Source organism: Micromys minutus, assembly GCF_963924665.1.
Source record: "Micromys minutus genome assembly, chromosome: 7".
NCBI lineage: Eukaryota > Metazoa > Chordata > Mammalia > Rodentia > Muridae > Micromys > Micromys minutus.
The window spans coordinates 71,645,480-71,670,440 of NC_137976.1; the positions used below are offsets into that span (position 1 = coordinate 71,645,480).

Sequence of the window (24,961 nt, forward strand, 5' to 3'; positions counted from 1 at the left end):
CCTGAAATAAATCCTGAGTCAGAGACCATTAGAACCACTGCTTACCAGAGAATACTCACTTTCTCTGGATATTCATCTACCATATATGTATGTATATGCATATGCATATGTATGTTCATGTGCATGTATATCTATATGTATATGTGTATGTATTTGTATATATTTACTTTAGGCCCATCTGTGGAGGTATGGGAGGGTATGGCCCTCCCACATTTCTTGAGAATCATGAAAATACCACACAGCTTGGTGAGATTTAGTTGACATTCTGGAAATGAACATTAGGATTGTGGTTATTTTTAAGAAATAGAGAAAGAATTTCTGGTTTCAAAAAGGAAATTGTTTAATTATTTGATATCTTTGCCAATAGAAAGAGCTGTCCTGTAATCAGCAAGATCTACCATGGTGTCATTCTGCCACCTAGTGGCCACAGTTCTGTCTTCAAATCTTATAAAACAAAAATAAAAAAACAAAATAAACTATGTTTTCCCTTATAGAGGAAACACAAAAATCAGTTACAGAATTACAGTAAAATATAACCAAACGGGCAAATGAATTAAACAAAACTATCCAGGATCTTAAAATGGGAATAGAAACAGTAAGGAAATCACAAAGGGAGACAGCCCTAGAGAAAGAGATCAGGAGTCATAGATGTAAGCATCACCAACAAAATACAAAGAGATAGAAGAGAGAATCTTAGGTGTAGAAGGTACCATAGAAAATACCAGTACAACAGTCCAAAAATACAAAATTTCAAAAAATCTCTAACCCAAAATACCCAGGAAATCCAGGACACAATGAGAAGACCAAACCTAAGAATAATAGGCATAAAAAGTTTGAAGATTCCCAGATTAAAAGACCAGTAAATAGTTTCAATAAAATTATAGAACAAAACTTACCTAACTTAAGGAAAGAGATGAACATGAGCATACAGGAAGCCTACAGAACTTCAAAGAGATTGGGCCAGAAAAGAAAGTTCTCCTGTCACAAAATAGTCAAAACACCAAATGCAGAAAAGAAAGAAAAAAGTATTAAAATCACTAAGAGAAAAATGTTAAGTAACATATAAAAGCAGACTAATCAGAATTAACCAGACTTCTCAAGAGAGACCATAAAAGCTAGACGAGAACACAAATGCCAGCCCAGGCTACTATAACCAGCAAAACTCTCAGTTGCTATAGATGGAGAAACCAAGATTTTCTATGACAAAAATAAATTTACACAATATCTTTCTACAACCCAGCCCTACAAAGAATAATAAATGGAAATCTTCAACACAAGGAGAGAAACTACACTGTAGGAAATGCAAGAAAATAATCTTTTTGCAACAAATCCAAAAGAAGATATTCACACAAACACAGTTTCACTTCCAACAACAAAAAGAACAAAAACCAATAATCACCATTCCTCAATATCTCTTAACATCAGTGAACTCAATTACCCAATAAAAGACATAGACTAACAGACTAGATACATAAACAGAACCCAGCATTTGCTGCCTACAGGAAATGCATCTTAGCAACAAAGACAGACACTATCTCAGAGTAAGAAGCTGGAAAATAATTTCTTAAGAAAATGGTCCCAAAATACAAGATGGAGTGGCCATTCTAATATCAAATAACACTGACATTCAACCAAAACATTTTTTAAAAAAGAAAAGGAAAGACACTTCATACTCATCAAATGAAATATCTGCCAAAATGAACTCTCAATTCTTAATAGCTATGCTCCAAATGCAGTAGCACTCACACTCATAAAAGAAACTTTACTAAAGCTCAAAACTTACATTGCACCATGCACAACAATGCTAGGGGACTTCAGCACTCCACTCTTTCCAATGGATCATGAAAACAGAACCTGAATAGAGACACAGTGAAACTAAGAAGTTATGAACCAAATTTATTTGACAAACATACATAGGACATTTCATCCTAAGAAAAACAAAAGTATATACCTTCTTCTCAGCACATCATGGTAACTTCTTCAAAATTAACCTCATAATTGGTTACAAAATTGGCCTCAACAAATACAAGAAGATTGAAACAATGATATGCATCCTATTGGATCACCATGGCCTAAGACTGGTTTTCAATAACAAGAAAAAGAACAGGAAGGCCATATACACATAGAAGTTGAACAACACTCTATTCAATGATAACTTGGTCAAGGAAAAAATAGAGAAAGTAATCAAAGGCTTTCACAATTTAATGAAGATAAAGGCACAACATACCCAAACTCATGGGACACAATGAAAGCAGTGCTAAGAGGAAAACTCATAGTTCTGAGTGCCTCCAAAAATAAACTGGAGAGAACATAAACTAGCAGTTTGAAAGCACAGCTGAAAGCTGTAGAACAAAAAGAAGCACATACACCAAAGAGGAATAGATAGCAGCCAACAATAAACTCAGAGCAGAAATCAACCAAGAACAAACAAAAAGTACCATACAAAGAATCAGCAAAACCAAGATCAGGTTCTTTGAAGAAAAAAAAAAAAAACACCAATATAGATAAACCTTTAGCCAGACTAACCAGAGGACACAGGAAGAGCATCCAAATTAACAAAATAAAAAATGAAGGGCAAAGAGAGAGTATCCAAATTAACAAAATCAGAAAGGAAAGTGAAGAAATAACAACTGAAACTGATGAAGTTCAAGAAATCATCAGATCCTACTACAAAAGACTTTACTCAACAAAGCAGGAAAATCTGGAGGAAATGGATGAATTTTTGGACAGATACCAGATACTAAAGTTAAACCAGGACCAGGTATATCATCGAAATAATCCCATAACACCTAAAGAAATAGAAGCAGTCATCAAAACCTCAAACCAAAAAAAGCCCAGGTCCAGATGGGTTCACTGCAGAATTTTATCAGACATTTATTGATGACCTAATACCAATACTCTCCAAACTATTCCACAAAATAGAATCCGAGGGAAAACTACCTAACTCATTTTTTGAGGCCACAATAACCCTCGTTCCTAAACAACACAAAGACACTATTAGGAAAGAGAACTTCAGACCAATCTCACTTATGAACATAGATGCAAAAATACTCAACAAAATCCTTGCAAACGAAATCCAAGAACACATCAAAATGATCATTCACCATGATCAAGTAGGCTTCATCCCTGGGATGCAGGGATGGTTTAATATACAAAAATCCATCAATGTAATCTACCATATAAACAAACTCAAAGAAAAAAAACCACATGGTCATCTCACTAGATGATGAGAAAGCATTTGACAAAATTCAACAGCCCTTTATGTTCAAAGTCTTGGAAAGAACAGGAATCCAAGGCCATTACCTAAGCATAATAAAAGCAATATACAGCAAACCAACAGCCAACATAAAACGTAATGGTGAGAAACTTAGAGCAATCCCACTAAAATCAGTGACTTAACAAGGCTGCCAACTCTCCCCCTACCTATTCAACATAGTCCTGGAAGTCCTGGCCAGAGCAATTAGACAACAAAAGGAAATCAAAGGGATACAAACTGGAAAAGAAGAAGTAAAAATATCACTATTTGCAGATGACATGATAGTGTACTTAAGCGACCCTACAACTTCCACCAGAGAACTCCTAGAGCTGATAAACAAGTTCAGCAAAGTGGCTGGATATAAAATTAACAGAAACAAATCAGTAGCCTTCCTCTACTGAAAGGATAAACATGTGGAGAACAAAATTATGGAAAAGATATCCTTCACAATAGTCACAAACTATATAAAATACCTTGGTGTGACTCTAACTAAGCAAGTGAAGGACCTGTATGACAAGAACTTCAAATCTCTAAAGAAGAAATTCTAGGAAGATCTCAGAAAATGGAAAGATCTTCCATGCTCATGGATTGGAAGGATCAACATTGTAAAAATGGCCATCTTACCAAAAGTAATCTACAGATTCAATGAAATCTCTAGTAAAGTACCAACCCAATTCTTCACTGAGTTGAAAAGAGCAATATGTAATTTCAGCTGGAATAACAAAAGACCTAGAATAGCTAAATACATCCTCAAGAACAAGAAAACATCTGCAGGAATCACTATCCCTGACCTCAAGCTATATTACAAAGCAACTGTGCTAAAAACTGCATAGTACCAGTACAGAGATAGGCCCGTGGATCAATGGAATAGAGTAGAAGATCCAGAAATGAGCCCTCACATATATGGCCACCTGATTTTTGACAAAGGAGCAGTATACATTCAATGGAAATAGGACAGCCTATTCAACAAATAGTGTTGGTCCAAGTGGCACTCAGCATGCAGAAGAATGAAAATAGACCCTTTCTTATCTCCTTGTAAAAAGCTCAAGTGCAAGTGGATCAAAGATCTCCACACTAAACCAGGTACACTGAAACTATTAGAAGAGAAAGTAGGGAAAACCTTAGAACACATAGGCACAGGAGAAAATTTCCTGAATAGAACACCAATGGCTCATGCTATAAGTTCAAAGATTGTCAAATTGGACTTAACGAGATTGCAAAATTTCTGTAAGGCTAAGGACACTGTCAAGAAAACAAAATGGCAGCCAAAAGAGTGGGAAAAGATCTTTACCAACCCCACATCAGATAGAGGCCTAATATCCAAGGTATACAATGAACTCAAGAAGCTAGACACAAGAGAATCCAACAACCCTATTAAAAGTGGGGTTCAGAACTAAACAAAAAGTTCTCAACTGAGGAATATTGAATGGCTGAGAAGCATCTAAGGAAGTGCTCAACATCCTTAGCTATCAGGGAAATGCAAATCAAAACATTTCATACCATCTCATACCAGTCAGTATGGCTAAGATCAAAAATTAAGATGACAGCAGATGCTGGTGAGGATGTGGAGAATAGAGTTGAAGACCCAGAAATGAACCCATACACCTATGGTCACTTGATCTTTGACAAAGGAGCTAAAATCATCCAGTGGAAAAAAGACTGCATTTTAAAGAAATGCTGCTGGTTCAACTGGTAGTCAGCATGCAGAAGAATACATACCAATCCTTTCTTATCACCTTGTAAAAAGCTCAAGTCCAAGTGGATCAAGGGCCTTTACATAAAACTCAATACACTGAAACTAATAAAAAAGAAAGTGGGGAAGAACCTGGAACACATAGGCTCAGGGGAAAATTTCATGAACAGAACACCAGTGGCTTATGCTCTATGACCAAGAATTGACAAATGGGACCTCATAATATTGCATGGTTTCTGTAAGGCAAAGGACATTTTCAATAGGACAAAATGGCAACCAACAGATTGGGAAAAGATCTTTACCAATCCTGTATCTGATAGAGGGTTAATATCCAATAATTACAAAGAACTCAAGAAGTTAGACTCCAGAGACTCAAATAACCGTATTATAAAATGAGGGACAGAGCTAAACAAAGAATTTTCAAGTGCAGCTAAGAATAACCTAAATAAATCTTCAATGTCCTCAGTCATCAGGGAAATTCAAATTAAAACAACCCTGAGATTTCATCTCACACTTGTCAGAATGGCTAAGATAAAAAACTCAGGCAACAGCAGATGCTGGTGAGGATGTGGAGAAAAAGGAACACTCCTTCATTTTTCATCAGGTTGGAAGCTGGTACAATTAACTGTGGTAATCAGTCTGGCAGTTCCTCAGAAAACTGGACATAGTACTACCTGAGGACCCAGCTATACTGCTCCTGGGCATATACCTAAACATGCTCCAACATATAACAAGGACACATGCTCCGTCATGTTTATAGCCGCCTTGTTTGTAATAGCCAGAAGGTGGAAAGAACCCAGAGGAATGGATCCATAAAATTTGGTACATTTACACAATGGAGTACTACTCACCTATTAAATCAATAACTTTATGAAATTCTTAGACATATGCATGGAACCTGAAAATATCCTGAGTGAGGTAACCCTGTCACAAAAGAACACAAGTGGTATGCACTCACTCTTAAGTGGATAATAACCCCAAAGCTAGGATCAGCCAAGATACAATCTACAGATCACATGAAGCTCAAGAAGGTGGAAGCCTAATGAGTGGATATTTCAGTCCTTCTTAAAAGTGGCAACAAAATATTCAAAGGAGGAAATACTGAGACAACGTTTGGAGTAGAAACTGGGGGAAAGCCTATTTGGAAGTGTGGAGAGCCAGTCCACATAGTGCCACCAAATCCAGACAAATTGTGTATGCCAAGGAGTACATGCTCACAGGTGCCTGATATAGCTGTCTCCTAGAGGCTCTGCCAGAGGCTGAGATACACAAGAGTCAGATGCTCTCAACCAACCATTGGACTAAAAATGAGGCCCCCAATGGAAGAGTCAGAAAAAGGACTGAAGAAGCTGAAGGGCTTTTCAACCTGACAAGAAGAACAACAATATCAACCAGCTAAATCCTCCCCCCCAAGTGCTCCCAGGGATTAAAACACCAACCAAAAGTACACATGGAGGGACCCATGGCTCCAGCAACATATGCAGAAGAGGATGATCTTATCATGCATCAAGAAGAGAGGTTCTTGACTCTGTGAAGGCTCAATACTTCAGTGTAGGGGAACGCCATCGTGAGGAGATGGGAGGGAGTGGGTATGTGTGGGAACACTCTCCGAGTTAGGGGAAGGGGGGATGTGACAGGGGGTTTACATAGGGGAAACTGGGAAAGGGGATAACATTTGAAATGTAAATAAAGAAAACATCCAAAAATAGAAAAAGAAAAAAAAAAGCAAAACAGTTACACTTGGTAAATTTTACTCAATATGTTTAATCAGAATAACACATTAGAATTATAAAATTGTTAAAACTATATTTCCTAAATGGTGCAGGATTTATGTGGTGTGAGCTGTAGTATTTGTCTATTAAGGTCTGTGTTTCACTTTTCTCATTTCTCTTATCCAACCCCAGTTAACAGTCCTCTTATTCTGCCACACAGCTTTGAGGTGCCTTCAACACTTGGAGAATATCTTTTTTTCTTTTTTTTGGCCAGCTTCTGGCTTTGAGAAAAGTTATTTTATACATATTGAACGAATGTACCTATCCTTTAAAAGTTTGCTGCTATCAAAATCAATCAATCAGTCAATCAATCAACCAAACAAACAAAACAAAACCAAAACGTCATAAACTCATAAACCACCAATCACTATCAACAACCTGTGTGTGTGTGTGTGTGTGTGTGTGTGTGTGTGTGTGTGTGTGTGTGTGTTTAAAACATTTGCCACTTTTAAAACTGGTTTCTTATCCTGAGTATATACAATGATGAATTATGGCAAATAAATTCTACCTCAAAATCAGTATGCTAACATATTGGAATATTCAGAGCTGCTCCAAAGAGCTTTGCTTCAGTTTTACTGTGGCAATTACTAGTCACAATTATCACAAGTATTTATTGAATTTCTACAATTAACAGGAGTCTCATCTTTTCTGAATTGTAGTTGATCTTCTTACCAGCATTGTAAACTAGGAATTATTCTGATTTTAGAGTTTTTAGAATGTATACTTAGAGTAAATGACACCACTATGACCACACAGGGAGTTAGTAGCAGTGAGATTTCAGTACTACGTGAGTGGCCAACCCTCCGCTCACCTGCGTGCATTCGGTGACTGAGACTGTGTGCCTTCAGTGCAAAGAAAAGAGGATGAAAGCTATATATAAGGACAAATATTTAGAACACACTTAAGTAGTATGCTGCTTTAATAAAGTGGCAGTGACAGCTTCCCCCCCCCTTTTTTTTCAGGAAAGAAATTGTAGTTTATTATGAATAATTTATTGCACAAGTTTTTCCACATCAAGAATTTTTGCTGAAAAGAGAAACAGGTGGGGCTAAATTCAGTTTTCTCCCAGATTTCCCCTAAAAAAAAAAAAAAAAGAAAAGAAAAGAAAAGAAAAAATCCACTCTCTAATTGTAAAGAAAATATATTTCTTACACGAGACAATCCAAACTGATGCAAAATATTTATTCCATGTTAGTTATTTTATGCAGTAGTTTTTCCCCCTCAACAGACTTGTGGTACCCACATCTTTTAAATCTGTAAATAATGTTATCAAAATAATCTTAATCTTTGAAATCTCACAAAAAATTCATATTTTACAATCCACCCTGAATATCAAGGCTGCAAGAATAACATTTCCTATATCCAAATATTTTACAGCTGTACCCAAAAAGGAAAAACAAAACAAAACAAAACAAAACAAAACAAAACAAAACCCCCCAAAACAAAACCAACCACATATGCTCGGTTAAGGGCAAAGTTACCCCAGCAGCCAAAAATAAAATAAAATATCCAAATGATTAGCATTAATTTAATACAATTATAGCTTCAATAGTCACTTTGTCATTGACAAGGATTGCTTGAGCACAGGGCTGAGTGCCCAAGGGCTGGAGTAGAAGCCGTTGAGCAGAGCAGCATCTCCTCCCTGCATCTTTGCCGGGACAGCTCCCGCTTGTGCACAGCCCAACAGCTACTGTGTGTGTGCTTAAAAAATCCCACCACACAAATGTCTATTAAGCAGAAAACGGAAGAACAACAAAAGCTAAGCAAGACAATTGCTCTCTCTCTGGGATATGATTGTTTCCCTTGTGCACGAAGAATTCAACAACATAAGAAAAGGAAAAGAACACTTTATATTCTCTAAACACAAGGCTGAGCTCAGCGGGGCAGGTCAACCGTGAGCATTCGTATTTCTACTTCCAGGCATCGTCATCTGATGTCTCGCTGCTGCTTGTTTCCGTGTCGGAGTCCTCACCCTCGGCAGTGCAAGCGCTTCTCCATGGGGAGAACAGGCTGGAACTACGGCTTTGGAAGAAGCCATTCTTTCCAAACCCATTTCTTCGTAGCTGCTCTGTTCTCGTGTGGAACTCCTTGAGTTCATCCTCTGTGAGTGGGAGGCAACTCTCATCATTTTCAGGATATTCCTGCCATCCCATTGCTTTTAATAAACTGTGCTCTGCTTCCAGAGAGTGTGACAGGACCTCCCCTTCCTCTACCATGGGCAGAGAAAGACCGTTCTGAAGACAGCCTTGTTCTCCATTTTCCTTTGGTTTGGGTATATGGCTGCCCTCCAATCTTAGCCCCTCCAGCTTGTCAGAGTCTCTACGTTCTGAGCTGTCTCCATTGCGTTCATCCTTCACAGTCTTCAGGAACTCGCTCTTCTTGTCCGTGGTTCGTCTGGTCAGTTTGGTCAGGCGAGAGGAGCTGATCTCAATCGGAGGGGTAGAACTGGAAGGGCTCTCTTTGGGAGAGTTGAGAACTGCACCAGCAGCTAGTACCACTGATTTAGTGACAGAAATTGGATTGGTAAAAGCAGACTCCCGGCTAGAGGAAAGGGATCCAGATTTGTGTTCCATTCTGTTAGCTTTCCATGCGCTGGGCTTAGAGGGAGGTGGTGCAGGCTTAGGAACCAAGTTCTTATAGACACTTGGGACCATAGTTGACACTTTGTTTCCATTGGCATGATGGGATCCTGAGGAGGTGAATGCAGCAGAAAAGGCAGCAGCAGAATCCTCTTTGGAAATTTTTTTGATGACTAGCATCTTTGAGGGTTGCTTGGCACTAGGTGGATTTTCCCACACTCCAGAAGGGGTCCCAATAGGTCTGCATGGCTGATTCTGTTTGCCAGCTTCTGGATTCAAAGAAGGGAAGTCTTCCTCTTCGAACTGCAACTTTTCTATTTTATCTTCTTTTTTTTCTTCCCTAATCTCAGTTGGTGTTTTTTCTTGAAAGGCACAGCCTTTCCGGGAATGGAAGCTGCCATTCCAGTGTCGGTGGTTTCCTGTACTAACTCCACTACGTTGGCTCATACCATCGTGACCTCAGGAAGAGCCATGCCAACCAGATAGATTCCCAGAGGTTCCAGCATATGCTCCCTTAGCGACACCAGAGTCAACAGAATCATGGCGGAATAGGGAGGGTTGGTGCCAAGAGTCTCCTGTAGTCAGTAGAGGTCCACTGTTAAAAAAGCCATCAGAGGAATTATGTCGACGACGGTTTATTCCAAATCTACCTTCTCCACGGGATAGGTGCTCTCCGTGTTTATCAAAGGTGGTTGTAGATGACTTAGCTGACTGTGGCGTTGAGAAATTTAGCCAAGCAGGAACAAAGTCATGCTGCGCCATTTAGGTCCAGTGTCTTTTCAGCAAGATGAGGCATCCAACCTCATGGCCAGGATCCTCAGAGTGTCACCTCTGTGGTCCTGTATGCAAAGTTGCCACCTGTCTCTTCCACGAGGTTTTCTTGTAAAAAGGGTGCTAACATAGCCTGGTCAGCAGGCCTTGTGACGAAGCACAAAGAAGCCCAGCTCTGTACAACCTACCCTCTTAATCCTCTCAGTGGCTCATCCTGAACACCTAGTTCCTGACACTTTTCCAAAGGGGGAAGGGGAAGGGGAAGGGGGAGGGGAACATAAAAAGTTATTTGTTACATTTAAAAAAGGGGGGAAAGGGGGAAAAGCTATGTCTATGTTCACCTCATTCAACTTCCTTGAGTAATGGCACTACAATGTTGCTTAAATAGGCAAAACATGGACATCCGCAGTGAGTGCAGACACCATTCATAGCAAATCAATTCCAGGGCAAAATATTCACAACAAAAGCTTTGAAAACACAGATCTCATTACCATACACAACTGCTTAAAGCAGTGTGCAGATATATGTGCTTTTATTGGTTTTACCCTTCAAAGACTAAAGATATAAGAAGTCCTTTTTTGGTTTTGAAAAAAGAATCCAACAGAAACTTGATTTATTTTTCCTGCCACAGAATATCAGCTTTCAAGGCAAATTTCTTGGTATAAAGCTCCTAAATATAGATCCTATTTCTTTGGTCTTTACTATTAATACATTCAAAGCAAAATTGTAAGTAGGAAAAACAAGGGTCAAGGAGAAAGAGAATTCCAAGACGGGGTTTTCTTCTTCTTAATTTTCTGTATTTCACTTGTTGTCCTCCTTCCCAAAAACTAAACTGAGCTTCCAGAAGTGATGTGAAGAATCTCCTATTGCTTTATTGAAGAAATTGCTTTCTAATTTGGGTCCATCTTCATTACTCAAACATTAAAAAGGCCACTTGAGTATGCCAATCAGTCAGCGGCTGGGCTATGGTCAAGGACGATTCGTGGCGCCTAAGGACGCGTCCCCAGCTTCTCCGACCAACAGAGGTGACTAACCCACAACCATAACAAAGCCGACAGCTTCCCCCTTAAAGTCTGTGATATTAATAGTTCTGAGTAGTTGCCTATGTTTCAGATACCAGGCACAATTTCTCTCTTGGTGAGTGGGTCTTATGTTCAGTTAGAAAGATGTTGGCTACTGCCAAGAACTGTGTACCATGATTGCACCCTTAGGTTAGTACGCCATGCTGGTCGCTGTGGTTCATAGACATTCGAGGACTATTGGTTGCTTTTGGTACCATGAGTTCTCAGGGAGGGAGGCTTTCTAACTAGTTCCAGTTCAGGGATCTCTGGGCCTTGTGTCTGAGCACTGTCGGTTCTTCTTTAGGGCAGTCAGCGATCCTGGGAACCCCCTTTCCCCCCTCAGGTCAAACAGTGAGAAATGCCATCTCACTGAAAGATGGTATAGAAGTTAGAGGTGCTGCATTTCTGAGACAGCATTGCTTGCTACACCCTGATGTTGGCAGAGGGAACATCCAACCTTCTTCCATGGGTTCCTTACTTGGTTCCACAAGGAAGCTGCTTATGCACGCATCTTATCACCATGGAAACCTGCATAGGTGGTGAAGAAGCAGAAACTACGAAAAAGGAGAGTACTCTGAGTGAAACTTTCTTCTTGCCTTTCTCAGGCCCTTCCTTGCCGCCATCATTCATCAGCTGCCCCTCTCCCCTGAGTTCCTTTCCCTCTCTTTTCAGAATTCTCCCCATTAACACCTGGTCCGATTAAGAAGCTCAGTTTGACATGCCACCCAGCACCACCCTCTTGACTGGTTCTGGTCACAACCAAAGACTGTTGGTTGGAAAGAACTGCTGTGACAAACATTGGGTGTCATCCAGTAGGCCTTGTCTGGGACAACACATTACCACATCGCTACTATAAGACTTCACTCTTGTCCTCATATCTCACTTAGTGGGTCTTTCCCAGTTGAATAACAGGTGTGAAGCCAGTGGATTCAAGTCTATTTTCCTGAGAGGAGACAAAGTACTACAGGTGATGAAGGAAAGACTATAGGAAAGATGAGTGTAGAAGAGGAGAGAAAGCCGAGCTGCTGGATTAGTGGATCTCTGTCTTTCTTCTTGGTGTTTCATGGCCCCCCTTCATGGAGGAGTGCTTCAAAGTGTGGTGTGGCGGAGGTAAAGACTGGTGTCCTTGTGCAGGTGGTGGTGTTGTTGAGGTTTTTATTTTCTGTAGTTTAACTAGTTATTGGTCTATGTATTAGTTACCATCTACCACAAAAAGAAGTTTCTCTCATGGTGGTTGAGTGATGAACTAATCTTTGGGTATAAAGATAAAAACTCAGGGAGCTGTTTTTTACTATGTCAAGTTGGCAGAATGATAATACTATATTATTCCTGAGGGCCTACAACTTACCTGGCCATAGATTTTTAGCCACAACAGACATGACTTCTATTTTGTATAGTTGGCTTAAAATCCAACCAAAAAATACTTGCTTACTTGCATAACATCTATCTTGCTGTTGAACCAGAGTGTATAACTTGCCAGAACCATGGTTATTATAGCTGGCAGTTCACAGTTCACAGAATTTTGATAACTTTTCTCCCCCAGTAGTGCGCATATCACCTTCTAACATGGAAATCTAGCTGTTAGTAATAAAGATTTTAGGTTTTGGGTACTGATCTAATTTCTTTATGTCACTGATTTCTCCATTCAGCTATATGGTGTATTTAGCAATGATTACACCAAATTCTAGGCAATAGCTTGTGTATTTTTTTTTGAGGGAGAAGGCTGTATATGGAACCTCACTGACCAAGAGTTTGAAAAGAGGTACAGGGGTTTTTATTTGATATTCTGTGATATCTTAGAGTGACTGAGTCTGGCACAGACTGTTGAAATCTCAAAGCGTATATACTGAGAGTATATACTGAGACACACTTCCTTCAACTAAGCCACATCTCCTAATCATTCTCAAGTAGTGCTACTCCCTGCTGACTAAGTATCCAATGAGCCCATGGGGACATTCTTAAATAAACAGCACAAGGAGATTACATGTTTTACATAGAATATTCTCCCCAGCACTGCAATTTTTTTGACTCATAAGATGTCTAGCTCCTTCCAGGCATCAATCTATGAGAAATGCTTGAACAAACCAATCAATACCCTTGTTTTCTTAGATAGCCATTCAGTAAACTTGGCTTGATCCAGTTTTATGTTCCTTCCACTATCTCACACACTTAAAATCCATTTCCACACATATTCCGCAGACGTTTGCTTGAACGAAATAGTACATTTATGAAGCTCTTTAGTGGTACAGCAGCAAACTTCATCATGAACTACAGTTTCTATCCCACTTATAGGAGGAGGCTGCTTAGCATTTTCCGTCTAGAAGCAACTGTTGTTGGGTATTGAGGGACATCAGTATCGCTACACCTGGAACCTTCTTCAGAAAATGTCTCTCTTTGTTTAGAAGAAATGAAAGAATAATACCCTGGGGCAATGGTGGAATGGGCAATATTATAGGTTGGGGGAGGGGGCAATGAGGATGCATGGTCTGTTAAGGGTAGAAAGGCTTCTTTCTCAGATGATAAAATCTGTTAAGAATCTGAGGGTTCGGCATGCGGAAAAATGGCCAGCTCGGGAGCCTGAGCGGCTCTGCGGTCACCCTGGTTCCCCTCCGTGCCTACCCTGATCCCCCTCCGCGTCTGGGCGCAGCGCTGGGCGAGTAGGACCGCCGCGCGTCGTGAGTGGAGCCGCAGTGCTCCGTGCGTGGAGCGGGCGACGCTGAAGGGGCCGGGAACGCGCGCGCCGAGCCTCCCTGGAAGGCGGGAGGGCGCGTGGGGCGCGAGGGGCGCGGGACGGGACAGGACAGCATGAATCAGCAGCGGACGGCGCGGAGACTGCCCAGCCTGCTGGTGGACCCGGCGCAGGAGACCCTGCGCCGCCGCTGCCGGGACCCCATTAACGTGGAGAACCTACTGAAGCTCTGAAAGTGAAGAGGCCCCGGTTTGATGTGTCGCTGGTCTACTTAACTCGGAAGTTTATGGATCTTGTCAGATCTGCCCCTGGGGGCATTCTTGACTTAAACAAGGTTGCCACAAAACTGGGTGTCCGGAAGAGGCGCGTGTATGACATCACCAATGTCTTGGATGGCATCGAACTGGTGGAAAAGAAATCTAAGAACCACATTCGGTGGATAGGATCCGACCTGAACAACTTTGGGGCTGCACCCCAGCAGAAGAAGCTACAGGCAGAGCTCTCCGACCTGTCAGCAATGGAAGACGCTTTGGACCAGTTGATTAAAGATTGTGCTCAGCAACTGCTGGAGTTAACAGATGACAAAGAAAATGAAAGACTAGCGTACTTAACCTATCAGGATATTCACGGCATTCAAGCTTTCCACGAACAGATTGTCATTGCAGTGAAGGCTCCAGAGGAAACCAGACTGGATGGGCCGGCTCCCAGAGAAGATTCTATCACAGTACATATCAGGAGCACCAAAGGACCCATTGATGTATATTTGTGTGAAGTAGAACAGAACCACTCAAATGGTAAAGCAACTGATGGAGTAGAGGCCTCTCCAGCTAAAAGCAAACAACCACAGTGCCCAGAGAAAGAAGACAAGCCTCTTCAGTGAGTGAAGAACTTCTCAGAGTGAGCAGCTGATAGCAGTGCAAAGTGACAAAGGTCTTTGGAGCATCCCACGTGGGTGAACCGTGTGCCCGTCTGAACCTCAGCAATAAAGTCTCCTCAGAGTGCTCTTGTGCTCTTATTCTAGACTCGTAGCAGCCCTGAAGGCCACTAGTGTTCTCCCGAGTAACCTCCGGCGTAGGTTCCCGGATGGGTTCCCCTTTCAGAATCGGCTCTGTTGATAACTTCACTGCCTCTTGCCTCCTGAGATCATTGTACCACAAAGACTAGCACAAGGACAGACAGCTGGCCAGCTGCTCGTGGACTGTGCCCTGCCCTGGTGGGTAGTGTTTGCTTCACAGAAGAATTGCCATACACTGGGTCACATTTGCAGTTAGGTGTTGTGCACTGGTGAGGTGTGCACACGGGGACAAATGTGGCGCCTTTGTATATATATATCTGTATCATGTTTAGTTTGCGTATGAAATATGTCTGAGTGACACGTCTATCCTAGAACACCCAAAATAATGTATGTAGGGAAAATGACAGACAGATCTCTAGATCTTTGGTTCCTGTAACTTATTAGAACCCTCTAGATGGGGGTGAGAGAAGTTTTTTAAAGTTTTATGTGTACAAGTTTCACAGATGCCTGTTCATTTATTCACATACTTAAAAGTATTTTCATATGGTCCTCGGTGCTACAATTGGAACCACACACTTCTTGATTTTAAGCTGCCTGCAGAGTCATCATGTCCCAGTAGATTGATGGCATGCCTCAAAGCACTGGGGGCAAGTACAGAATTCCATCTGGCAACACTAGAGTTCACGACAATGTGAATTTTATCCTGGTGGAACTAAAAGCATTATCACACTTTCTTCGAGCGGATTTTATAATGTGTTTCTGTGTGCAGCCTTGCTCCTCTGTCAGAGGGCCTTACCTCCTGTGCATTGTACCCCACTCCAGCTCTCATCCCGCCTTCCCCATCATCTAGTGCTCTCTACCTCAGTGGGTAAGTCATTTACCTCTCTGTGCCTCAATTGACTCAGTAATTTACCACTAGACTGTGAGCTCCGAGAGAGACATTTGTTCATAGTCGCTCTCAGCGCCTTGTACCACGCCTCGTCCAAAACAAGTGCCCAGTGAATGTCTAGCGAACTCGTGAGTGGGCGAGTGCAACGTGGGGCTGATGGAACCTGGCTTGTAGCTGTACAGGAGTTTGGAGCATCATTAGTGCATTAGACCTCTCTTGCTTTACAAAAGAGCTGAAGCAGCTTGAAATAACAATCACGTATTCAAAGTAGGGATCCAACATTAAAGTGTTAAAAAAAAAGAATCTGAGGGTTCAAAGTCTTCAGCTTTATTGGGCCCCTCTCCCACACATTTCCACCCAGAACTGCAGGACCCCAGTCATTACCAATCAATGTTCTTACTCTAATGGCACACACACTTTGAAGCTGAGAGTTGAATTTTCGCAGCCAACCACATAATGAGAGCTTGGGTTTCATTTTTCTGCAACTTGAATTCTACGGCCACCGGAGAGAAGATATTCTTTCATGACGCACTTAGAAACCTTTAGACTGTTATGTTAATCCTGAGCCAGGTGGTAGTTTTCTGTGAACTTATGTTTTTTTGTTTTATAGTTTATTTGGAACTTATAGAAGCAACCAGGCACCATAACTATTTCTCCTATTTTACCACAAATTGTCTAATGTCACTGAAATTATTGTCACTCACTGTTATCTCTTTAAATATTGTTAACCGCTGGCTTCCAGTGTCATCTCTGCCACTATGGAACTCTTCAATCTATAGGCTTTGCCAAATTCCAGACTGAATTTCAGATAATTAAAACTTTCATCCTTAGACATTTGTTTCTATAGAACTACTCCTGTTTCTACAAACTATATCAGTCAGGGTTCATTAAAGAAACAGAAGTGAGAGAGTGAAAAATTATGGAATTTTAAGTAGCTTTCAGGCTTTTTAGCCCAACAATGGCTGTCTATACTCGGAAAGGCCAATAATCCAGTAGTTGTTCAGTTCATGAGTCTGGAGAACTTAACAGTCCTAATTTGGTACTAGAGTCCTGGAGAACTCCTAGAAAATTGCCTGTCTTCAGCCTCCATGAAATTAGCCTGTGAACAGATTTGTAGGGCATTTTCTTGGTTAATCGTTGATGTGGGAAAGCCCAGCCTACTGGAAATAATGCCACCTCTGGTCAGTTTGTCCTGAATTGTATAAAAGAGAGGGTGAGAAAGCCATGGGAGCAAACCAGTAAGTAGCATTCTTTCATGTTCCTGTTTTTGTGTTTTTGCTTTGAGTTTGTGTCAGTTTCCATCAGGGGTGAATTTAAACCTGAGAGTTTCCAGCTGAAATCAATCCTTTCCTCTTCTAGTTGCTTTTGCCGTGGTGTTTATCACAGGAATTGAACCAAACTATGATAATGTATTCTTCCTAAATGCATAGCTAAAGTTTAGCGAGTTGACCCATTGTCTTATGGAAATATGCCATTCCTCTCCACTAATAGATCAACAGGTAAAAATACTCCCTTGCCTTGGAATAACTATATTTGGAGATGGAGTCTTTGAAAAGTAAAATGAGGCCATAGGCATAAGAAGTGGAGGGCAGCAAGTGTAAGTGGATCAAAGATATTCACATTAAACCAGGTACACTGAAACTAGTAGATGAGAAAGTAGGGAAAACCTTAGAACACATAGGCACAGGAGAAAATTTCCTGAACAAAACACCAATGGCTCAAGCCCTAGGCTCAAAGATTCACAAATGGGACTTAATGAGATTGCAAAGTTTCTGTAAGGCTAAGGACACTGTCAAGAAAACAAAATGGCAGCCAACAGAGTGGGAAAAGATCTTTACCAACCCAACATTAGAAAGAGGCCTAATATCCAAGGTATACAAAGAACTCAAAAATCTAGACACCAGAGAATCAAACAACCCTATTAAAAAATGGGGTACAGAGCTAAACAAAACGTTCTCAGTTGAGGAATATCGAATGACTGAGAAATATCTGAGGAAGTGCTCAACATCCTTAGCCATCAGGGAAATGCAAATCAAAACAACCCTGAGATTCCACCTCACACCAGTCAGATTGGCCAAGATCCAAAACTCAGATGACTGCAGATGCTGGCGAGGATGTGGAGAAAGAGGAACACTCCTCCACTGTTGGTGGGGTTGTAAACTGATACAACCACTCTGGAAATCAGTCTGGCGATTCCTCAGAAAATTGGGCACAGTACTACCTGAAGACCCAGCTATTCCACTTCTGGGCATATTCCCCAGAGACACCTTAGTACACAACAAAGATATATGCACCACAATGTTCATAGTAGCTCTATTTATAATAGCCAGAAGCTGGAAAGAACCCAGATGTCCTTCAGTAGATGAATGGATACAAAAATTATGGTACATTTTCACTATGGAGTACTACTCAGCTATCAGAAACAATGACTTTACGAAATTCTTAAGAAAATGGATGCATCTAGAGAATATCATCCTGAGTGAAATAACCCAGTCACAAAAGAACAGACATAATATGCAGTCACTGATAATGAGATACTAACCCCAGAAAGCTCTGAGCACCCCAGAAACAACTCACAGAATTTGTGAAGTTAAAGAAAAAGAAAAGAAAAGAAAAGAAAAAACCATTATGCTTAATCTTTACACACCAAGAAAACTTTGACTAATTCCGGGCTACATCCTGTTTTACATGTACTTTATGCTCATTGTAACTAGTAAGACCTTAATGCACACTATTAAACCTTTGGGAAAAAAAAAGCCAAGCAGTGACAAAAATGTATTCGTATACTTTAATGCAAAAATGCTTAAAATTTGTTCATTTATCTTTGTTTTTTAAAATAAAGTTGTTCAAGAAAAAGTAGCATTAAAACTGTAAAAACAAAAATAACCAAAAAAAAAAAAAAAAAAAAAAAAAAGTGAAGAGCAGGACTCAGGCATGCTCAGTGGACACAGCGGATGACCATAGCCTAGTGACACCCTGATCTCAGACTTCAGACTATTTGAATTTTAGGAAAGTAAATTTCTGGCATCTAAGTGTCCTCATTTACGGGACTTTATTTTAACAATCTAGAAGAGTAATACAGTCACAGTGTTGGTCAGAAAAGAAGTCTGAAAAATTTTTGAGATGTAAGTTCTAGAATTCCTTTTTACCATAAAGTTAAATTAGAAGTCAATATAGGATATTAACAAATTTTCTATATATTTACAAATTAAATAACATATATTAAATTGATTAAAATGGAAAAATAAATTTACTTCCAAAGTTTCTTTAACTCTGCTGTGGTCTCTTGACTTTTCATAAATATTTTCTAGTACACACACACACACACACACAGACACACACACACACACACACTCCAAAGTGAGGAAACTATGAACATTACACTGGCATGCCTTGTACAGAAAAAGTGTTCTAGAACTACTACACAACTTTGTGTTTGAGAAACTGAGTGGCAAGAGTTTACAAAAATGGCTTCAAGCTAGTACGTAAAGAGGAGACCCATCTCATAAAGGAAGGAGCTTCCCCATATCTTCCACCTTTCCTGGAAAAATAATTTCTGTTGCCCGTCACTCTAACTAGCCCCTACCCACACCTTCACCTCTTTCAGACACTCCAGGAAGAGGTAAGTGTTTACTTTTCCACTCTGAGGTGCCTGTGGTTTTCCTCACGGTACAGAACAATGCTTAGCTCTATTAGCTACCTCTCATGATGTGAGATCAGTTTTCCTGCCACAAGTGGATGAGCTTGGTATTCCTTGGTGTTCTGTGGGTCTGCTCTGAAATTGACTTCATTCCTACAGTTCAGAAGACACAAGCACACAACAGCAGTACACTAACCTCATCTGTCATGCCTGGGCAGATCTCTGCGTTAGCTGTAATTGTCCTGTCCCTGGCTGGTAAGTGACACAGCCCATTTTCTGTGGTGGTCATTCTTTACCTAGTTATCTTAATTCTAAATGCATGTGTGTTCTGGACCAAAGGTGAGACAAAGAAGGCTATAGGGCTATGGGTGTGGTTTCTGCTACTACAAGTCTTTAGTGTGAGCACATTTAAAACTTGTTATCTTACATAGGTGGGGCACATCTTCTACTTTTTTCCTAAGGGCCTTTATGATTTGAGTGAAATTTCTGTGAGTTAGAGTAAATATCAATCCCAGAAGACATTGCCTATGGCACCTACGCTATTGTGGATGCCATATCAATGTGATTTTATAAAACTCACTTTGATTTAATAGAACTAGGCCAGAGCTTTGAAATTGGAGCTGTAGCTGGTTATATACTCCATTCTCTGTTTTTCTTTTATTGGATATTTTATTTATTTACATTTCAAATGTTATCTCCTTTCCAAGTTTCCCCTCTGAAAACCCCCTATTCTACTCCCCTGCTTCTATGAGGGTGCTCGCCCACCTACACTTCCTCTCCTGACTCTCCACCCTGGCAGTCCCCTACCTTGGGGCACTTGGCAGGACCAAGAGTATCCACCCACTGATACTCGACAAGACCATCCTCTGCTACATATGTGGTTGGAGATATGGGGCTCTCCATGTATACTCTTTGGTTGGTGGTTTAGTTAATATTGTTGTTCTTCTTATGGGTTGCAAACCTCTTCAGATCCTTCAGTCCTTTCTCTAATTTCTCACTGGTGACCCTGTTCTCAGTCCAGTGGTTGTCTGAGAGCATCCACCTCTGTATTTTTCAGGCTCTGGTAGATCCTCTCAGGAGACAGCTATATCAGGCTCCTATCAGCACACAGTTCTTGGCATCTAAATTAGTGTCTGGGTTTGGTGACTGTATGTGAGATGAATCTCCAGGTGGGGGCAGTCTCTGAGTGGCCATTCCTTCAGTCTTTGCTCCCTACTTTGTCTCTGTATTTTGTTCTGTAAGTATTTTGTTCCCCCTTCTAAGAAAGACTGAAGCATCCAGATTTTAGTCTTTTTTTTTCCTCTTGAGCTTTATGTGGTCTGTGAATTGTATCTTGGGCATTGTGAGCTTTCGGGCTAGTATCCACTTCTCAGTGACTGTATACCATGTGTGTTGTCTTGTGATTGGGTTACCCATTTTTCTGTTTTCCTTAAACATGTTGTTTATTGTATATAAATTGTGACATGTGAATATATATCAAAAGTCATTTGACCAGTAACATTATTTCACAAAGGTGTAACTAGAGGCATCAAAAATGTTATTAAAATAGTGCTGTTGCACATCAATTCAAAGAGGTAGTCTGGGAAGCCAAGATGAGAATGGCTGGTTAAGTGCCATTTATCTTACTACAGTATTTTACACAAGACAATGAGTTCTATTGGGTTCATGTTCTGTTCTGCCAGCAAGTGTACCAGCAAATTTCCAGTTCCTTCCAGAACTACTGAATTTAACTTGTGAGATCGCTGACGGTCTACACTACACTGCTTACACAGAGTGGAGGACACAGTGGCCTCGGTTGTTACATGAATGTTATGGAAGCTGTGTGTTCAGGTCAGCTGCCATGTAGTTTTGTACCTTGCTTTCAGAATCAAAATTTCATGCTTGCAGAAGTACAAAAAAGATAAGACTTAATGTAGGAATGTAGTACACTGGTAGAGTTGCCTTAGCCTTGGATACACTCACTAATACTGTGGCAATAGCTAGAAGAAAAAGTAAAAAAATTTTGCCTATGCACATACTCTCATCCCTCTAGAAGCAAAAGTAGGATTAAAGGTTTTTACTACAATCAACATGGGTTCAGCTTATAATTAAGCTTTCATTGCTAAGGAAGAAGAGGAAGCACTTTGAATATGTGTGTGTGTGTGTGTGTGTGTGTGTGTGTGTGTGTGTGTGTGTGTATGTGTGTGTGTGTGTGTGTGTGTGTTTAACACTTTAGTAAGCATTTTGTCTTTGTTATTACAATTTCATGTTTTTTTTTAAGCATTACACTAAACACACACACACATTTGTGTGTATATATTATTGGCTAGTACTTACATATGATGAATGAAAATTTTCTTATTTTGAGATTAGGTGAAATTACTTTTTCTTCTGTTTTATTTTTTTAATATTTAAAACATTTTTATACTTAAACATATTTGATTATATTTCTCCCATCTCTCAAGACATTCCTGATCTTTTTCCCCCTCTATCTATAAAATTTTAAGTCCTTAAAAAAATGAATGAAAACCCAATACAACAACCTCTGATCAAATAAACAAAAATGTCACCCCACAGCCCCCAAACAATAAAAATCGAACAACAAAATTCCCACCAAACTGTAACCAAATATATATACTAAAAACTGTGGAATTCATATGTTGGTCAGCTACTCCTGAACATGAGGCCTATCCTAAAATGGTGGAAATGCTCTGTGTCACTCTATTAGAGAAAACTGTCTTTCCCTTTCCCAGAAGGTATAAGTAAATACAGTTGTTAACTTTTACCTTAGTGGCTAGGTTTTCATTAGCTGGTTAATTAATAAAATTATACAAAATATAATTAAAGCAAAAACTATCACAGTGAAGTTGGACAAGACTAATCAATGAAGGAAAAGAGCCCAAGAGAAGGTATAAGGATTAGAGACCCACTTGTTCTCATACTCAGGAATCCAATACGATCACTAAACTGGATCTATAATGTACGTGCACAGGACCTGGTACAGACCCATGCAGGTCCTGTGTGTTCTGCTTCAGTCTGTGAGTTCATATGAGCTTTGCTCATGTTGATTTAGAGGGCCCTGTTTGCTTGGTTCCTCCATTCTCTCTGGTTCATACTTTTCACCTCCTCTTCCACAGGGTTCCCTGAGCCCTGAGCGGGAAGGATTTGATAGAGACATCTCATTTAGGACCGAGTCTCCGAAGGTCTCTCACCCTTTACACATTGTCTGGATGTAGATTTCTGTATTTGTTCTCATCTGCTGCTGGAAGAAGTTTCTCTGATGATGACTGACCAAGGCCGTGATCTATGAGTGTATCACAATGTCATTGGAATCATTTTATTGCTACATTTTCTTTTTTAGAACAGTAGTAGTTGATTTAACCCTAGGTCCTTGTGTTGTCTAATCCTTTGTTTTTGGTCACTCAAGCAATGTTCTATCTCATGAAGTGAGCATTAAGTCAAATAAAATGACTTAATACATGAGTTTTTTAAATTAATTCCTCTAGCATATATTACAGTGATGACCAACATTGTGGATGTAAGGACTGTGACTGTGTTGGTGTTTATGTTTCTCTTTTAGTTTACCGTGCAGAGTACTGTGATATATCAAAGACGCTGGTCCATAGGAGTGAAAGATCTATGTGCGCACTAGTTGGACGTCTTTGTGTTTAGTATGCTGTATAGATTTTTATCTTCAGTAATGGGATTGTTTGGAATTTCCCATTTGCCTTCATATATGTGCTTGATTTAGGAAGGTTTTATTTCATCTTACCTCTCAAATTATCCTTAATTTTAACTCTTTCCCAAATTCCCTCCATTTTCTCTCCCTTTCCTCCCTCTCTTACCCATCCATAGCTATTCTATCTTCCTTACCACATGAGAGTTTTCTGTTTTACTTAGTTCCATTCTCCTTTATCTGTACCTATCTTCTGTGGTTCTGCAGACTGTAGCTTGGTTATCTCTGACTTAACAACTAATATCTATATATAAGCAGATAGTACCACATTTTCTTTCTGGGTATGGGATACCTCACTCAGGATGATTTTGTTTTACCTCTACCCATTTATCTGTAAATTTTATGACTTGACTTCATGTTTTAAAATTGCCAACTAATACTCTTTTATTTTAATAAATGTACAAAATTTTCTTTATCCATTTTTTTTTTGTTGTTAGGAACATCTAGGTTGTTTCGAATTTCTAGCTATTATGAATAGAGCAGCAATGAATATTGTTGAGCGAGTGTCTCTGTGGTAGGATAAAGAAAAAGTACCTTTGACTTAAAGCCTCCATGGAATAAATTTCCAGTAATTGTGAAGTTTTAAGGGTTAGGAATGTAACTCAGTAGTATAGTCCTTGGCCTCCATATCAAAGTTTGGTCCTCAGTAGCAAAAGTGCCAAAAGTCTTGCTGTTACCTGAATAGAGAAAAATCAACTACTTAAAATGCACTGAATGGAAGAATGAGACCTAAAGATACTTATAGACTATATTGACAGTTGTGAACCTGAAGATTTCATGAATACCTGGAGAGCCATGTCTTTTTTTCTCAAGTCTCAGCCTGGAACCTAGCAACTACAGTTCCTATAAAAGTCTGAGTAAATACAGAATAACAAATGCAGTGTGAATGCACAAAGCTGTTTGCTAGCACACCTCACCAAAGAGTTTCCAAGGGCCAGTTTAAAAATATTGTCTATTTTTTCTGGGTTTACATGTACCTAAAAAGAGGCAAGGATAGAACCTGGAAGAATGAGAGATAGAGGTCTTTAACTCCTTAAAGAATGTCTCTAGAGACAATTTGTGACAACCGCAGACATTATATATTCAGTGGTCCCGAAGGTTTTCACCGAAACCAACTTGCTAAAGCTTTATAATAATTCTAGAATATGGTTAAGAGTGTTGTCCTTTTATATCCACATCTAACTCATATTTGCTGAACACTTTCTGTGAACAGGCATTGTGGTGAAAACTATACTCATGATTTACAATTTTAGGCTTTTATTCTAGTGAATGAGTTGTATAACCAAGAAACAAACCATTAAGTAAAGATTTTTTTTTTTTTAAGAATGAAATTCCATGCATTTTTTGACCCTATTGGCAACGAGATCCTAAAATGTTTTGGTGCTATCTCCATGTGTGTACAAAATGTGATGGGTGAAGCGAACAATGAATTTATCTCTGAGGTGGACAATCCTGGAGATAGACCTTATTGAGCATAAGGAAGACAAGGGATGATACTCTGAAGATCTGGCATTTAAACCAAATCATGAAGAATCAGAGCAATTATACCTTGATTTTTTTTAGTTAATAAAGACTAGATAGCTCAAAAGATTAAGAAAATACTCAAAGTTGGTTTACATTTAGAAAAAGACTGTGGGGGGGAATATCTTGCACGAAAATAGTCTCTTATCATTGGGAGTATTTCAGTGTAGACTGCATGAAAATATATCAGTGAGCCACAATTTATCCACCAGATTATGGTTTAAGCTAAATGGCTTGTGAGACTTAGTCCAAATTTGTAATTATAAGATTTCATGAAAAATATAAAACTTTATAACTCTAATCCTCCCTCAGTCTATGAAGTTGTCATAGCCGCTGTTCACCCTGGAGCACTTTGTGACT

At 39.8% G+C, this 24,961-nt stretch overlaps 1 protein-coding gene and 2 pseudogenes across 3 annotated transcripts in view; 2 read left to right on the forward strand and 1 right to left on the reverse strand.

Annotated features, from left to right (window-relative positions):
* Window positions 1-8,609: 8,609 nt before the first annotated feature.
* Window positions 8,610-10,191, reverse strand: LOC308422521 (vasculin-like protein 1; annotated as a pseudogene). The gene has a single exon. The product of its transcript is annotated as a vasculin-like protein 1 (transcript).
* Window positions 10,192-13,937: 3,746 nt separating this feature from the next.
* Window positions 13,938-14,906, forward strand: LOC308422780 (transcription factor E2F6-like; annotated as a pseudogene). The gene has a single exon. The product of its transcript is annotated as a transcription factor E2F6-like (transcript).
* A 4,665-nt stretch (window positions 14,907-19,571) lies between these two features.
* The window catches only part of LAMP3 (lysosomal associated membrane protein 3), a gene marked incomplete at both ends in the record, with an annotated part of 45,118 nt that continues 39,728 nt past the window's right edge, over window positions 19,572-24,961 (forward strand). Inside the window, one exon of the mRNA XM_080918944.1 lies at window positions 19,572-19,620. Coding sequence (XP_080775070.1) covers window positions 19,572-19,620 — 49 coding nt within the window. The remainder of the gene's footprint in view (window positions 19,621-24,961) is intronic.